The 18,001-nt window shown below is 34.3% G+C and overlaps 1 protein-coding gene across 7 annotated transcripts in view; it reads left to right on the top strand.

Moving 5' to 3' along the window:
• SENP7 (SUMO specific peptidase 7) overlaps positions 1-18,001 on the top strand; it is a 147,868-nt gene that overhangs the window by 107,470 nt on the left and 22,397 nt on the right. For 6 of the 7 annotated variants that reach the window (XM_082392074.1, XM_082392071.1, XM_082392073.1 and 3 more), the window contains 5 exons: positions 356-537; positions 2,312-2,651; positions 3,482-3,639; positions 6,890-7,036; positions 11,275-11,308. In XM_082392074.1, the coding sequence (XP_082248200.1) occupies positions 356-537; positions 2,312-2,651; positions 3,482-3,639; positions 6,890-7,036; positions 11,275-11,308 (861 nt within the window). The remainder of the gene's footprint in view (positions 1-355; positions 538-2,311; positions 2,652-3,481; positions 3,640-6,889; positions 7,037-11,274; positions 11,309-18,001) is intronic. The other variant, XM_082392069.1, reaches the window with a different exon arrangement.

Raw genomic sequence — 18,001 nt, 5'->3', positions numbered from 1 at the left:
ACTAACTTTCAAAATTTTATTAAGACTCTTTTTTTTTTGTATCATAGTAAAATGCAGTTATGTGAAAAGGAAAAACATGGTTTGGTTGCTTTGCTTTGGTTACTAAAGAATACTACCTTTTAATATTTTTCCCATATCTTATATTTTTTGTACAATGAACATTTGCTTTGTGTATGCAGTTTAAAATGGGATATGTCTTTATATTCATCCATGTCAGTATGAGAATTTAGCAGTGGACTATGAAAAAACTAGCTTTGAAAGTAGTATAGTAATTTTGATGATTTTATTTGAGCTCTTCTAAATGGGATTCTTTCTTTACTTTTTGGTCATATTTATGTCTCTTCTGTTTTTTAAGACCTCAATAGGGGAAGTAGAGGTTGTGATCATCTTGAAGAGGGGAGCAGAAACAAGGATAATACATATTCTGATTCAAAAATGGAACCCACTCTGATTTCCAGGAAGAGAAAACAAAGGCTTAGAAGTAATTTACCTGGTTCTCTTAATCCTACTTCTTTGTATAAATCAGCAGAGCAGACAGTAAGTAGAGGTATTTAGATGTCATATGAAATAATTTGTGCTATGATAAAAATGAATTGACTGTGGCCAAATAATGTTCTCCTGGCTTTCTGCTTTTATCATCATATTTCTTTCTTTTCTTTGCTTATTTTTTTGATTCTGTTTATTTTTTAAAAAATAAATACAACTTTTTTTTTGTAGTAGTACAGTTATGGGAACAAATTTCAAATACAGTCATCACTCAGTATCTACATAGTATTGGTTCCAGGACCCTGCACATACCAAAATCCATAGATGCTTAAATCCCTTATATAAAATGGTATAATATTTGCATATAATCTACATCTTCCTGTATGTTTTAAATCATCTCTAGATTACTTATAATAACTAATACAATGTAAATGCTATGTAAATGGCTATGAATACAATGTAAATGCTATGTTAATAGTTGTCTCTTCATGGCAGATTCAAGTTTTGCCTTTTGTAAATTTCTGGAATTATTTTTCTGGAAATATTCACCATTTGCAGTTGGTGGAACCTGTGGTTGGTGGAACCTGTGCATACAGAGGGCTGACTGTATTATGAACAAGTAAAAAAGTTAAAAGTATTTCTCTTCTGATAACCAGCCCTTAGTTAGTAGTTTGATGTATGTCCTTCAGACCTGTTTCCTTTTTTCCCCCCCTTATTATAACCAAATACTATTCATACTGTCCAGTCAATTGCTTTTTCACTTGCTCTGTGAAATTATTACCTGACTTATTTTATCAGTAGTAATTTACTTCCAATTTCTATAGACTTCTCTTTTTCCAGAGTTTAGGGAATTTGTTGTAGAGAATTACCATACATACATTAATGCATACATTACCTATTTTCAAAGACTTAGTATGCAGTTAACAATAAAAGTATGAGGAGACAGCTTTTTGAGTCCTCTGATTCACAAGGCATTTCAGGACTTTGCTGTGCCTTTGAGTTATAATTATAAACATGATTTAGATTTATACAGTAATAGAGATGTGAAGGCAGTGATTGATTTTCATAATTTTTCATATTGTTATCCTCTTTTTTTTAAATTTTTTTTTTTAATTTTAATTTTTTGGCTGTGTTGGGTCTTTGTTGCTGCGCGGGGGCTCTTCTCTAGTTGCGGGAAGCAGGGGCTACTCTTCATTGCGGTGCGCTGGCCTCTCATTGAGTGGCTTCTCTTGTTGCAGAGCACAGACTCTAGGCGCGGGCTTCAGTAGTTGTGGCTCGTGGGCTCTAGAGCGCAGGCTCAGTAGTTGTGGCGCACGGACTTAGTTGCTCCGCGGCATGCGGGATCTTCCTGGACCAGGGCTCGAACCCGTGTCCCCTGCATTGGCAGGCGGACTCTTAACCACTGCGCCACCAGGGAAGCCCTGTTATCCTCTTAAGTTTTTAATTTTTTTGCTTTTTTGTTACTAAAGTCATATGATGTCAAATGGCCTCTTTTGCAAAATAAAACTGTAAAAAAAAATTCCTCTCATTTAAAGTTGACAAGACTGTGGGAGACCTCTGAGCCACTTGTAAATATGGGAGTTTCTCCTTCCCATCCTTTTGAAAAATGTTTAGGCATCTGATTGTACAGACCAAACTCTACATATTTGAGAGACACTGGCAAGAGTAATGTAGTATAATTGAGTAGTTTCTACCCCTATAGTTATAGAAATGATATAATATTTTTACTTTTATATTCTTCTTTAGGAATTTAAACTTAAAAAAACTCTTTATGTTAGCCAAATTTGAAAAATGCTAATTTTTGTATGCATTTATTTATGTTCAGAAAGAACAAGAAAATGACCCAACAGTATCCACTGAGTTGGAAAAGTCAAGTGAAAACTATCAGGAGGACCCAAAGCTGCTTGAAGAAATTATGCTTGAACCCATAGAAAGTGATTTTACTAAACTAGCCTCACTTTGTAGTCAGGAGTTGGCTTTGAGTGCTGCTCCCCAAATCACCTCTGAATGTTCAACCACTAAAACTTTTGAGAGCTCTATTCCTACTGATACTGTGGGGAATTGTCCTGTGGTCGAGAAGGATGAGAATGAATTGAACACGATAGAAAAACCTGTTTTAAGTGAACATAGTGAAGGGAACCAATCATTTATCTCTGCTGAACCAAGTAAGTAACATGAGGATAATAATTTTCTCTCCTCTACTTAGTTGTTTTCTTTCTCCTCTCAAACAAATTTTGCTAGGCAATAAGTTATTTATTACATCATTGTGGAATATATTAACTTCAGAAAAAAAAAGACTTGGGGTTTTGGGACTTCATTTATTTTGTAATATTGATTTAGGTAAGGAATAGAATACTTGGAAGCAGAAGTAATTTTTTTTTAGATTAGTGTACTGTAATCTCATCAGTAGTTTTTTATAAGTTTCTGTAAGGACCATTATTATTGTCATTTTGGTTGCTTAAGCTGAAGTACAGAGCGTTTAAGTGCTGTTTAATTATTGTCATTAATTTTGATTTAATTAATTAATTAATTTTGATTTTTAATTTTCCAGTATTTGATGCAGTCACATGGTACAAAAAAGGTTCTAAAGGATATCCAGTGACTGGTCTCCCGCATCTTTTCCTAGCCATCCATTTTCCCCTCCTAAAAGCAACTAATGTAACAGGATTTAAAGTACAATTTAGAATGATGGCATAATACATTATTAGAACTAGAATTTGGTCCTAAGTTCTCCTCATGGCTCTATCCATTTTTAAATATCTTCGTCCTCCAGAAGGTAAGGTTGCAGGTAACTGCCAAATAATAGCGCTGACCTGGAAACATTGTATGCGACTAGTATAAATTAGATAATGAATGATAGGCCAGTTTCTAAATTGAATACAGTTAGATGATTCAGTTCAGTGGGTTTATGAAAGATATATTGCACGAATTACAAAGTTCTCTTTTTATATATGATTATTGTGACACATTTAAAAAATACATTTTACCTTTTTAGTTGTTGTTTCCAGTGATGAAGAAGGACCCGTTGAACATAAAAGTTCAGAAATTCTTAAATTACAACCTAAGCAAGATCATGCCATCTCTAATGAAAGTGAGAGTACTTCTGAGCCAGCAATGTCAGAACTACCACAGATTACATGTGAATCTGTACGGGTAATTTATTTCTGTCTTCTCACAGATTAACAGTGAAATATACACTATTGGCTAATGACTATTTTTTGTTTCCGTCGAGCAGAATATTATATAAAAATTATGAATTTTCTTAGTTTGAATTTTGAGACAACTTTCATATTAGTTTGAGGGAAGTATGTAGTTGTCTTTATTTGAAGTGAAAGGCTTAATACCATTTTTCTTCTGGCCATTTTTATTTTTTCAGTCTAAATATTCTGAATTGAATATTTATTCTTCTCTTATGGTTCTCATTGGACATTTAAGTACTTTATCAAAACATTTTCTAGAATTAAACAGTTTCCAGTATTTGTCTGGTCTTACAGTACAATGGTGACTTGGAATTATTCCTTTTCCTCACATGCTATTAAGGCAGCATGATAGAGGAAAGAACCTGACTTCTGGAGATACACAGATCTATGTTCAAATACTGGCTCTGTCATTTGGGCAAGTCCCTTAACTTCCTTAGCCTGAGTTTCCTTATATGCTAAATGAGGATAATAACACCTAATTCAGAAGATTATTTTTTGAGTATTAAGTGAAACAACATATGAAAGCATTTAGAACAGTGTTACAAACCTATCAGTTTGGTAAGTGCTTTGTCTCTTCCTCTTATAGAAAACCGTAAGTGGAAGTGTCTGTTGGTTTAATGTCAGCCAGTGGTGTTTTGACATACATATAGCTCTAAAGTAAGGTTCAAGTTATTTATTGTCAGTATTCATTCATATTATCAGCTCTGATTATCCTATATTAAAGAAATGATTATCGGTAGACCACCAGTGCAGAATTATGGTTAACTTCTGTTGGTTGTTTTTGAATAATGTCAGAGGCTGTTATTCTATAGAGTGTGGTGAAGAATTTGGTCAGTTCCATGAAAACAGTCTGATGGGCTGATTAGTGTTTCACAGGTGTTTCTTTTTTTAAAAAAATTTATTATTTATTTATTTATTTTTGGCTGCATCGGGTCTTATTTGCGTCATCTTCATTGAGGCATGCGGGATCTTTCATTGCGGCGCGTGAGCTTCCCTAGTTGTGGTGTGCGGGTTTTCTCTTCTCTCATTGTGGTGCATAGGGTACAGGGTGCGTGGGTTCTGTAGTTTGCGGCACGTGAGCTCTCTAGTTGAGGCTCGTGAGCTCACTAGTTGTGGCGTGCGGGCTTAGTTGCCCTGCGGCATGTGGGATCTCAGTTCCCTGACCAGGGGTCGAACCTGAGTCCCCTGCATTGTAAGGTGGATTCTTTATCAATGGACCACCAGGGAAGTACCTCACCAGTGTTTCTGTTGCATTTGGTACTCCATAGAGAGATTACCTCAGGAATTGTGTTCTGAATTTTTGTTAAAATGTAACAGTTGTTGCCCAGTTGGGCCAATAGCCTACTTGATGGCTTAGTTGTATTTGTAATTAAAACAGTGTTGATAATGAATTCAAAATTCTAAATGAATTACAGTTCCCTTGGCAGTATATAAATTGACAATACAGTATGAAATGACTGTGTTAAAGGAAAATGACATCTCTTGTAGAACTGACAGCATATGATCACAGCGAAGCAGCAAATAATGTAGAGATCTACCAAAATCTATAAGGCAGAATAAACCTCCACACCCTCCCTTGTTTCCAATTTTAAATGAAGTTATGAGAAACATAGATTGACCATTTTTAAGAGGCAGTTAGTCTTTACCAAATGTGAGGCCCAATAAGGAATTCTTTCTAATCCATCTTCTCACTCTATCACCTAAAACACACAGGCAGTTATTTGACTGATTAGAACCATCTGTAGTTGATTAGATTCCCCCTTTTTTACTTAGGGGAGAAGAAGAGTTCAGTAAGCAGTAAAAGCTGAGAATGATAAAGAAATTCTATTACGCAGGTAAAGGGCATTGTGAGCTGGGTTAAAAATAATGAGTAATGTGCATGTTTCAGGTGAGGATTAATCACATTTTCTAGAGGTAGGAGGAGAGTGAGTACACATGCATAATTGCTCTAGTAGTAATTTATTTGGTTATTAATGATGTTAAGGTTAAAGAGGGATAATGTGTAACAGCTAGGCAAATGTGGAGTGGAAAAAGTCATCTGAAAGCAGTGTAAAACTCCAAAGAGATGGTGGGAAATTGCTGCTGCTGATACTGCCTGGTAGTCTATTGTAATTTAAAAGCAGAGTTGTGAATTTTTTGAGCAGAAGTGGTATGATTTTTGAGGCTTTAGGCAGCTGGTTGGCTATCCTCAGCCATAGTGCATGTAGTAAAGTATATAGATTTGATGTAACAGACGGTTCTTAGGCACTTATATTCCTTCATTGCTCACTAAAAGTGCAATAGCTGAGAGCATTGTCTTGGTTTATGGAAGCAATTTTATGTGCTTGAAATAACCCTTGACCTGGAGTTAGAAACCTGCATTTGTCTTAGTTTTGCTTCTTACTAACTGCATTACCATGGGCAGGTCACTTAACCAATCCAAACATATATTAACTCTACTTATAAAATACAAAAAGAAAAAAAAAAAACTTGCCCCATGGGGTGGTTGTGGTGATTAAGAGAGATAATGTATTTAAAACCTCATTTTAAACTAAACATTATATAAATCTTAATTTATTTCTGTTGAGATAAAAATGAATAAAGCCTATTAGAGAATACTGACTTTGAAATGGCTTTGATACAGAGGAGGATGTATTTCTGGAACTTAGGCCTATGGAATTAATTTAGGAGTCAGCATTTTAGAGTAATTTTCTCAAAGTAAACATACTTTAAAAAAAATTTATTTAATCTATTTAATTTTGGCTGCTTTGGGTCTTCATTGCTGCACGCTGGCTTTCTCTAGTTGCGGCGAGCGGGGGCTACTCTTCGTTGCTGTGCGCAGGCTTCTCATTGCGGTGGCTTCTCTTGTTGCAGAGCACGGGCTCTAGGCGAGTAGGCTTCAGTAGTTGTGGCACGCGGGCTCAGTAGTTGTGGCACATGGGCTTAGTTGCTGTGCGGCATGTGGGATCTTCCTGGACCAGGGCTCGAACCCGTGTCCCCTGCATTGGCAGGCAGATTCTTAACCAGTGCACCACCAGGGAAGTCCAACCATATACTTTTTAGGGAAAAAAATCTAGATAACTATTTCTTCACAGTAAGAACAGTGTAAAATCCTTCACAGATTCATTAATAGTAATTTAAAGAAGTATTTAACTTTGAAAATCATCGTCAGCATTTATATAATACTTAGGTTTATATGCATTTTATAATTTTTTCCTTGTTAGGCTTCATCTGAATTATGTCCATATAATCCTGTCATGGAAAACATTTCCTGTGTTATACCTAGTAATGAGATGGATCTACAACTGGATTTTATATTTACTTCTGTTTATATTGGTAAAGTAAAAGGAGCTCCTAAAGGTTGTGTTACAGTAAGTATATTTAATTTTTTTTTTTAGCTTTGCTTTTTGGACAAGGCATTTTCAGATTGTCTTCTCTTTTTTTAGTGCAAATGAAAATAGAATTGAGATTAATTTTATATAGGACATTTTGAATATATCATTATACCTATTTTGAAACATGTCTTTAATTGTGAAATCTTGAAACCATAGAGGAATGCCCTAAAATCATATCTGTAATCTGACTACTCTAATGAGGATTATGTATGAAAAAAATCATATGTAACATTGATATTCTTTGGGCTCTAAAACTTACTTGATGGTAAAGTAAATTTTTCTTTAGGGTATAGTTAATAGCAAAAAGAAGAAATCTCATTTTGATGGTTTAAATTGTTCTCCAGATTCCCAAACTTGTTATTTAAGGATCTCCAGGAATAGTTCCTATTCTATTTTTCCACTTCTTTTCAGTATTAACTCCTCACATTTTGTATATGAAAGCCATATTGGATTTTGCTCAGTTCTCTATATTTTCTCACTATTTTTCTGCCTGTTAAAATCTTTTAAGGCTTATCTGAAATACTTCCTCTTCCAGAAAACCTTTTCCTGATTTCTCCTTCTTAGCCATAATTAACTTCTCCTTTTACTATGTACTTACAGCACTTTGTTTGTACATCTGTTGTAGGATTTATTCTGTGTGTTTTTGTTTGTGTTCTTGCCTAAACCTCTCCATTAGCCTTTAAGCATCTTGTGATGAAGAGTCGTGCTTTTACTCCCCTTTACACTTCACATAAATGGCTCAAACCTAAATAGGCACTTTTAAACATTAGTTGAATTGAATTGACTATGTCAGATTATAATTCAGGTATTTTCCTAGAAGTTTTGTTAATATTTCACTCTGTTATGGATAAGGCAGGGAATATAAAAATGGTAAGATATGATCTCTGCTTTCAAGGAACTTGTAGTCTAATGAAACAGGCAGAAATGTAAATAGATATTTACATTATAGTAAAATGTACTATGAAAATATGTATAGGAAGTGCGCATATGGAAGTGAGTACCTCTGTCTGGAGGAATCAGGGAAGACTTCATAGAGAGGAGAGCGTATGATTTAAGACACAGAGTAGATGTTTACTTGGTGACCATGCAGGGGGAAGACCTAACTAATCCCAGTAGAGTAAACATGTACAAATTCTGGGAAGTACCAATAACGGTAGCTGGTGATATAGTTAAAATTGCTTTGATTGAAAGCACCACAGCAATTCTGTTTAAAATGAATATTCTCTGATCACTAGTTTTCAGATATTAATAATTTTGTTATGCCCAGAGTGATTTTACAATTATTTTCTTTAAGGAATTTTGTTCACTTTTCACAATTTCCCCCCCAATTTTATAGCTTTTTCATTTTAAATTCAGGTTTAACCAGTTTTTTCTGTTGAGTTCTTTGTAATGGCAAAATGTTGGGTAACCTAAATATGTGACAATAACTGATAAGCTGGGGGGGGGAATTTAATATAAATATTCAGCAAGGGGTTTTCATTAATTAATGTATTAATTATGCTATTATATGGTCAGTGGACTTGCTATGGGCAAAAACCAAAACCAAACAAAAAACTACAAATGAGTAAAGGAACAATTTAATGAACACCTGTAATTTTGACTATCCAGAGACAATTACCATTAACTCTACAGTGTATATCATTCCATATTCTTCATATTAGATATATATATATTTAAAACCAAAGGATATAACATTATACATACTGTTTTGTAGCTCACCATAATCATATTAAATTAATGTAATTCATGTACCTATTTTGGAATATTTGGATTGTCCTTAATTCCTGACCATTGGACATTTCAGTTGTCCCAGAATTTTGCTACTACAAATAATAAAGTACTGCAAATATTCAATAAATGTCATAAAGTAGGTGTTAAAAATTTGTCTCATGTCTGTTGGAACACTTAAACTATGATTAAAATAAAAAAACTTAAATGTCTAATTATAGGAAAGTAGTTTAGTAAATATATGCAGGTAAAATATATGCATGTGAAGAAAGGTTGAGAAGAATTCTGCAAAAATTAAAACAGGTAGGTTGCTATGGAGAGATTGTAAGCAATTTTAAAATTAAAAAATATAATGAATAATATAAAACAGGAAAAGGGTAAAAGTCTTAAAACTTTCAAGTTTTTCAAAAATCTGTGAATATATATTCTTTTTCAGACAGAGTTCATCATGCTCTGTAATTTAGAAATTAAAGAACTTCTTTTTTTGGGGGGGTAATATATTAGAGAATTAAAGTTAGTCATTTGCCAGATGTTTAATGGGTGTCTGCTATATTTTGTTATGGACACTGGAGATATTGTTCTCACTGTCATGACAGTTACAGTTTAGCTGAGCCAGAGAAATACCTGTAGTGGGAAACTCTTACATAAGTTAGAGCCGTTTTTTTTTTTTTTTTTCTATAGTGGGACATTTAAGTTATTATTACCTTTTTTTAGTGTAGAGAATGCTGCACATTTAATTTTTTAGATCTCACTTTTGTTAATAGTAGAAAAAATGTTTATTAAGTGTATATTATGTTCAAAGAACTGTACTGGCTGTTGTAAGAAGCTATAAAATAGCTCTTATGTTCAGCTTTATTTTTAAGTTTAAGTAGATATGGTATGATTTCAGAGAACTTGGGATTACCTTATTGCCACAAAAACATCTTTCTGATTTTCTTAACTGGGAATTCAGTTTTTGCTGCAAATAGGACTTTGCCTTTGGGAGAGATTACATGTTGGCTTAGTCATCAAAAAAGGTGTAAATGAGTATGTGATCCTTGCCAAACAGAAAGGTTTGATAGGACAAGGGTGCTTATGGTGGGAGAATGAAACAATCATGTAGAAAGAGGCCAAAGATATATAGATACACTACTTCTAATTTGTAATTTCATAGTAATGACTATAAAATCTCAAAAGCAAACACTCCTTATATTCATTTTCTATAACTAGTTATTTACAATTGCTAAGATATATTTTATGAGATGAAAGACCCAGTGAAACATGCCTGAAAGGATTTAGCAAGGGGAAATATACACCAAATATATATAGCAGTTATGTGAAGGTGACATAATAATAAGGTGTATTTGAATAAATCAAGCTAGATAACATACTTAATCTGATGCTAGTGTCTAATGATAACAGCTCCCCTTGATTAAGGGTCTTATCAAAAACTGAGAGGTTCAGTACGTTACCTAAGTTTACTTACTATTTGTGTAAGTGGTAGAGATAAGAGAGGCAACATTTGAACCCCTTGCTCAGCTTTTAACTCATTTGTCCTTTTGCTCAAATTTTGCTTAAGTGGCTGACTTACACTATGAAATGTGAGTTTTATATTTGTGAAACTACAGTATGAAATCATTTTTAAATTAGCAAAAAAAATAAAATAAAATGGAGTCTTACTAAATCTGTGGTTTCACCAAACATTGTTTGCTACGTATTTGGAACTCTGTTGGTAGTTAATTTAGGTACCCATGTACCAAGGCCATTTTCAATTTTGTGCTCACAGACTGTATCCCTGATTTGGTCAACAATTTCATAAATGTATTGATCAAAAGAGAAACCTAACCACGTAATAAATAAATAGGCATGAATTAATTTGACAAACTTCAAAGGACATCTATTTTAGGTGGTACATGTAAGATTTAGGTACTCCACAACTCTTGAGACTTTATTTTAAAACCAACACTTAAGGAGGTCAGATAGATACAAAAGATACCTAGAGAAAATTTAGCATCTTGTCACAGAAGGAGCAGAAAGAGCAGGAACCTTGCTGAATCCTTAGTCAGAAGGGAATTTATAACATGGAACAAAGAAGAATGAATGCTGGGAATGTCAGCAAAGATAAGGATCAAATCCTGCTTTGTGATTTATTTACCAAAGTCAGTGACACCCTGTGAGGTCTTTTGGCAGTTTCTTCTGGACTTTGTCTTATTTTTTTTTTAAATATTCAGGAAACATTTTTGAAAAGTATATTAAGTAAAGTCTTACTGGTTTTTATAAATGAGCATATTGAGAATTAAATTACTTGCACAGGGTTCTTAAACTTCCATAAAACTAAGTCTTTACAGTGAAACATCTTTTTGGTTTATTGAGAAAAAGGCTTAAGACTTTTAGTATAGACTTTGATTACGTACTTGTGGTTTAAAAAAGAAAAAAATTTTGAAAAATTTGAATAGTAACACATCTTGAGTGGTAACTCGTATTTTGCTTTTTTATTTTTCCTTTAGTTCACGACAAAGTATATTAAGATCCCATTTCAAGGTAAGCTATCATTATCTTATGACCTCTTTTCACTGTAGTTTTGAGTATAAAATAATTGGTCAACAAAAATTCTGAGATATTTCTGCAATTAGTCTTTCATAATTTTTTCCAGTGTAGAATTTATGTAAAAATAAGGTTAATAATATGTTTCAATTTAACACTTTTTTTAGCAGCTTCAAAAGGAGTTAAAATGTTTTATAACACTTAAAATATACAATTTTTATACTGTTGTTTTAATGACTTCAAGTAATATGAAGGGACTCATGGCAATTTCTTGGGAATAACAAAAGTAGTTTTGATAGCAAGATTTTTGATATATAAAAATGGATGAAAATAGAAACTGTAAGTAAAGAAGTATAAGGAAAATTTTTAGTGTTGCACACAAACATGTAAAATGGTTTTGCATAGGGATTAAGAGAGATTTTTTTATACTGTTTCTTATCTGAGTAAGGCAATGTGGATTGGAAAATGGACCTATAATTTGTAGAGACTCAGACAAATTTCTCATTCTCTTTCCAAATAAAAACCTTTCAGAATAAATAACATTAAGAGAACAAATAATAAGCAACAGAGAATAGTCTCTTTAGAGAATGAATTATGAGAAGAATGAACAAAAACAATATATACAAATAGCACTTCAGAAATGAACTGGGGAAGAGGAAACCTGTGTTTCAAGACTGAAGATGAGATTGAAGTAACTTTAGTTGGACTCCCCAGATACCCATGTACAGAATCCACAACTGTATGTTATAATAATGAATCTAATGATTAGGAAGCTACTATAAGTAGTAAGAATATGTAAGGCATATATAATATATAAAAATAAATATACTGATATTCCTAATTAGGAAATTTTAATAAGTTATTGTGGAATAATATAACATTAGCTATTTAAAGAAACCAAGGCCTGTGATTCAAGAGGAAATAATTTCATAAAAGATAGTGCTATAATCTGTAGATAAAGACCTGGGTAACAGAGCTACCTCTCAATTTCTTTTTCTTTAATAGAGGTATAAATGATGTACAACATTATATTAATTTCAGGTATACAACATTATGATTCAATATTTGTATATATTGCAAAATGATTCCCCCAATAAGTCAAGTTAACATCCATCCCCATGCAAAGTTACAAAAATTTGTGTGTGATGAGGATTTTTAAGATCTATGCGATAGATCTTAAATATGCAATACAGTATTATTAACAATAGTCACCATGTGCTGTACATTATATCCTCATGGCTTATTTATTTTATAATTGGAAATTTATATCTTTTGACCCCCTTCTGTCATTTTGTCCACCCCCTGCTTCTGGCAACTACCAATCTGATCTCTGTATCTATGAGCTTTTTTTTTTTTTTTTTAAAGATTCGTTCCTTCTTTTTTTTTTTTGGCAGAACAGTATTCCATTGTATATGTATCACATATTCATTCATCCATTGATGGACACTTAGGTTTTTTCCATATCTTGGCTATTGTGAATAATGCTGCAGTTAACATGGGAGTGCATATATTTTTTTTCTAATTAGTGTTTTCCTTTCCTTTGCATAAATACCCAGAAGTGGAGTTGCTGGATTATTAAAAAAATTTTTTTGAGAACGCTCTGTTTTCCATAGTGGCTGCACCAGTTTACATTCCCACCAACAGTGCACAAGTGCACAAGAGTTCCCTTGTTACCACATCCTTGCCAATACTCATTATTTCTTTTCTTTTTGATAATATCCATTCTAATAGGTGTGAGGTGGTATATCATAGTGGTTTTGATTTTCATTTCCGTGACGAGTTGCAGTGTTGACCACCTTTTTGTGTACCTGTTGGCCATCTGTATGTTTTCCTTGGAAAAATGTCTTTTCAGTGTCTCTGCCTTTTTTTCAGTCAGATTGTTTGGGGTTTTTTGCTATTGAGTTGTATGAGTTCCTTATATATTTTGGATTTTAACCCCTTATCAGATATATGACTTGCAAATATTTTCTCTCATTGAATAGGTTGCCTTTTAATTTTGTTGATGATTTCCTTTGCCGTGTAGAAGCTTTGTAGTTTGATGTAGTCCCACTACATCTAACTAAAATCTATAGGTAAAGACCTTTGTAATGGAGATACCTCTCAAATTCTTATGATACAAACAAACATCAAAAATGATATTTTAGGTTTTCATAGTTAATATTTTGTACTTTGTTTCAAATATTGCTTTCTTTATAGCTTTTCTATCCCAAATGAATATATATATAAACATATATATATATATATATATATATATTTTTTTTTTTTTTTAATACTTTTTTGGCCACACTGCACAGCATGTGGGATCTCAGTTCCCCGACCAGGGATCTAACCCAGGCCCCTTGCATTGGAAGTGTGGAGTCTTAACCACTGGACTGCCAGGGAAGTTCCCAAATGATTTTTTTTTTTTTTAAACATCTTTATTGGAGTATAATTGCTTTACAATGGTGTGTTAGTTTCTGCTTTATAACAAAGTGAATCAGCTCCAAATGATCTTTAAAAGATGATTTTAATTAAAAATTGTGGAAAAATACTCTTGTCGGTGGTAATGGGTTTACGATTTTATAATGGAAGAGGAAAATATTAGTCAGCTTCTTCAAATCCTGTCTGTGCTAAATTCCCATATAAAAAAAATTTTTTTTTAAAACAAGGCATGCAGGGACTTCCCTGGTGGCACAGTGATTAAGACTCCATGCTCCCAATGCAGGGGGCCCGGGTTTGATCCCTGGCCAAGGAACTAGATCCCACATGCATGCTGCAGCTAAGAGTTCTCATGCTGCAGCTAAGGAGCCGGCGAGCCGCAACTAAGGAGCCCACACGCCGCAACTAAGGAGCAGGAGAGCTGCAACTAAGGAGCCCGCCTGCTGCAACTAAGATCCGGTGCAACCAATAAATAAATAAAAAAATAAAACAAGGCATGCATGTGAAAGGTTTTTGTAGGTGGGGAAATCTAGGGGTCTAAATGTTTATTTTTCTGCAGCAGCTGTGGGAAAAAATTGATTTATTCATATTTATATTAGCTGTTAATTATGTTTGGCTGTGGCTTAAAGAAAATAGTTTATTTTTTCTTCACATTTAAGAATTCCAGAGGTAGACTGAACAGGGCTGATATGGTGTTTATTTGGTCATCAGAGGCCCAGACTCCTTTCATTTTCTTACTCTGTCATCCCTGACACATGACTTTCATCCTCTAGTTTGTCTCATGGTCCATATGGCTGCTCATACTCCAGCCATCATGTTTGTTTTTTTTTAATAAATTTGTTCATTTATTTATTTTTGGCTGCGTTGGGTCTTCGTTGCTGTGCGCGGGCTTTCTCTAGTTGCGGCGAGTCGGGGCTCCTCTTCATTGCAGTGCGCAGACTTCTCATTGCGGTGGCTTCTCTTTTTGCGGAGCACAGGCTCTAGGCGCATGGGCTTCGGTAGTTGTGGCACGCGGGCTCAGTAGTTGTAGCTTGTGGGCTGTAGAGCGCAGGCTCAGTAGTTGTGGCGCACAGACTTAGTTGCTCCGTGGCATGTGGGATCTTCCCAGACCAGGGACCGAACCCATGTTCCCTGAATTGGCAGGCGGATTCTTAACCACTGTGCCACCAGGGAAGTCCAGCCATCATGTTTTACTGTGCCAGGTAGAGAGCAGAAGGAAAGGAAAAATGGTAGAAAGAATACATACCACCCTTTTAAGGAGTCTTCTTGGGTGTGCATACCACCTAACGTTCTGCTTATATTTTCTTAGCTAGAATGTAGTCAAATGACCACACATCTATTTGCAAAGGAAGCCAGGAAATAAGAGTTTTTAAGAGGTGGGTATCTTGCTTCCTCATAAAATTAGGGTCCTGTTACTAAAATCCCTAACAGTAGGTAGGAAAAATGATAGGCAACTCCTACTTTCAGTGTCTGTCATAGCCCTGTAACAGAATAAACTGAATGTTTTGGGAAAATTTGGTAATGAGGTTAATTTTTCTTGTGATGGTGTTAAATGCCCCCTGGCTTTTTTAAGGGAATCTTTTTAAAGCAGTCTTCCTAAAGAATATTTAACTTTCATACTAAGAGCTTGGAACATTTGGATTAGTAATAACTATCTAGATTTCACAGAAATAGTATCAACTATTTGGGGCTGTGAGCTGCATGAGGAAGAAATGCTGAGAAGTTTTTCTGAAGGTTCTCACTCTTTACTTTTAACTTAATCTGTTTGTCTTTGCTGCCAGTTTCACTGACAGTTTTCAGAATGGAGGAGTTACAGCGTTCATAGACTGGAAGAATTAATATTGTTAAAATGTCCGTATTACCCAGAGCGGTCTACAGATTCACTGTAATCCCTGTCAAAGTTCCAATGGAGTCTTTCACAGAAATAGAAAAAAAAATCCTAAAATTTGTATAGAACAACAAAAGACCCCAAATATCCAAAGCAGTCCTGAGAAGAACACAACTGGAGGCACCACATGTCCTGATTTCAAATTGTATTACAAAGCTATAGTAATCAAAAGAGTATGATATAGGCATAAAACACAGAGATCAATGGAACAGAACTGAGAGCCCAGAAATAAACCCACATATATATGGTAAATTAATTGTCAACAAAGGAGCCAAGAATATACAATAAGGAAAGGATAGTTTCTTCAATAAATGGTGTTGAGAAAGCTGGACAGCCACATGCAAAGGAATGAAACTGGACCTCTACCTCTACTATATACAGAAATCAACTCAAAATGGTTTAAAGACTTAAATGTATGACCGGAAACCATAAAACTCCTAGAAGAAAACATAGGGGGTAACCTCGTTGACATTGGTCTTGGCAGTTTTTTGCATCTGACAGCAAAAGCAAAGGCAACAAAAGCAAAAATAAACAAGTAGAACTACATCAAACTAAAAAGCTTCTGCACAACAAAGGAAACCTTTAACAAAATGAAAAGACAACCTACTAAATGGGAGAAAATATTTGCAAATCATATATCTGATAAAGGGTTAATAACCAAAATGTACAAACAACCCTATTAAAAAATGGGCAGAGACATTTAAAAATGTCTAAAAAACAGACATTTTTCCAAAGGAGACATACAGATGACCAATAGACACATGAAAAGATGCTCAACATCACTGATTGTCAGTGAAATGCCAATTGTCAGTGAGATACCACCTCACACTGGTCAGAATGGCTATCATCAAAAAGACAGTAGGTAACAAGTGCTGGAAAGGATGTGGAGAAAAGGGAAACCTCTTCCACTGTTGGCACACATTAGGATTGTAAATTGATGCAGCCACTATGGAAAATAGTATGGAGGTTGGTCAAAAAATTAAAAATAGAACTGCCATGCGATCCAGCAATTTCGCTTCAGGGTATTTACCCAAAGAAAACAAAACAGTAATTTGAAAAAGTACATGCACCCCAGTGTTCATTGCAGCATTGTTCACAATAGCCAAGGTGTGAAAGCAACATAAATGTCTTCTAATAGATGAATGGATGAAGATGTGTTATATATATATATACAATGGAATATTACTCAACCATTATAAAAATGAAATCTTGCCATTTGTGACAACATGTATGGATCTAGAGGGTATTATGCTAAGTGAAATAAGTCAGACAAAGACAAATACAGTATTATCTCACTTGTATGTGGAATCTAAAAACAAAAGGGAAGCAGACTCAAAGATAAAGAGAACAAGCAGCTGGTTGCCATAGAGGAGGGTGGTGGGGAGTTGGGTGAAATAAGTGAAAGGGATTAAGAGGTATAAGCCTCCATTTATAAAATAAATAAGCAATGAGAATGTAATGTACAACGTAAGGAGTATGGTCAGTAATACTGTAATACCTTTGGGGACAGATGGTTACTAGACTTACCATAGTAATCATTTTATAATGTATGCAAATACCAAATCATTATGTAGTAATGTGAAACTAACATTATGTGTCAACTATATTTCAATTTAAAAAAGGCATACAAATCAAAAAAAAGAAAAAGAAAAAGGAGCCAGTAAACAGAGAGTAAAAGAAGAGGGAAGGTAGGTTAGGATAGGACATGACAGGATAGGAAGAGAGGAAGTCAGGAGGCATGCATACGGACAGGCGCAGAAGAGAAATAGAAATACAGAAAGGGAACAAGAAAAAGACCTGGAAGAATGGAATAAGGAAAGAAAAGAATAGAGGATGGAAGGAGGAAATACGAAAGAAATAAAGAGAAAATGTTTAAAATGGATTAATTTATAAGAAAAAGGAAAAAAAATAGAATGGCTATCTTGGGAACATTAAGATGACTAGTTAATGAGTTTGAATGCTTATTGTAAACTGCTTTTCAAACTTTAATGTTTATATGAATTACCTGGGTTCTTTTTGTTAAACTGCTGATTCTGATTCACTATATCTAGTGTGGGGCCTGATTTCTGCATTTCCATTTGGCTCCCAGGTGATGCTCATGTCACAGGCTGAGGACTACATTTTAAGTAGCATGGAGCTAGGAAAACATGGGGGGAGGAGTAGTAAGAGATTTGTTTCAAATAGGTAACCATCTTGGGTTTATACTTAACCGATATTTGTATTCCTAGTTCAGCTGCTTGTTTTCTTAAGTTGGACCAGATGACCTCAGGACTTCTTTACACCAGTTTTCTGTATTTCTTTGAATTAAAAAATAAGGTCCTCAGAGGAGATTCTTTTAGCTCGCTGAGAGGGAGAAAGAGTGATAATTCAGAGCAGTTACCTAG

The sequence above is a fragment of the Balaenoptera borealis genome (genome assembly GCF_965194805.1).
Source record: "Balaenoptera borealis genome assembly, chromosome: 5".
Lineage (NCBI taxonomy): Eukaryota > Metazoa > Chordata > Mammalia > Artiodactyla > Balaenopteridae > Balaenoptera > Balaenoptera borealis.
This window is presented reverse-complemented; position numbering and strand designations above follow the sequence as displayed.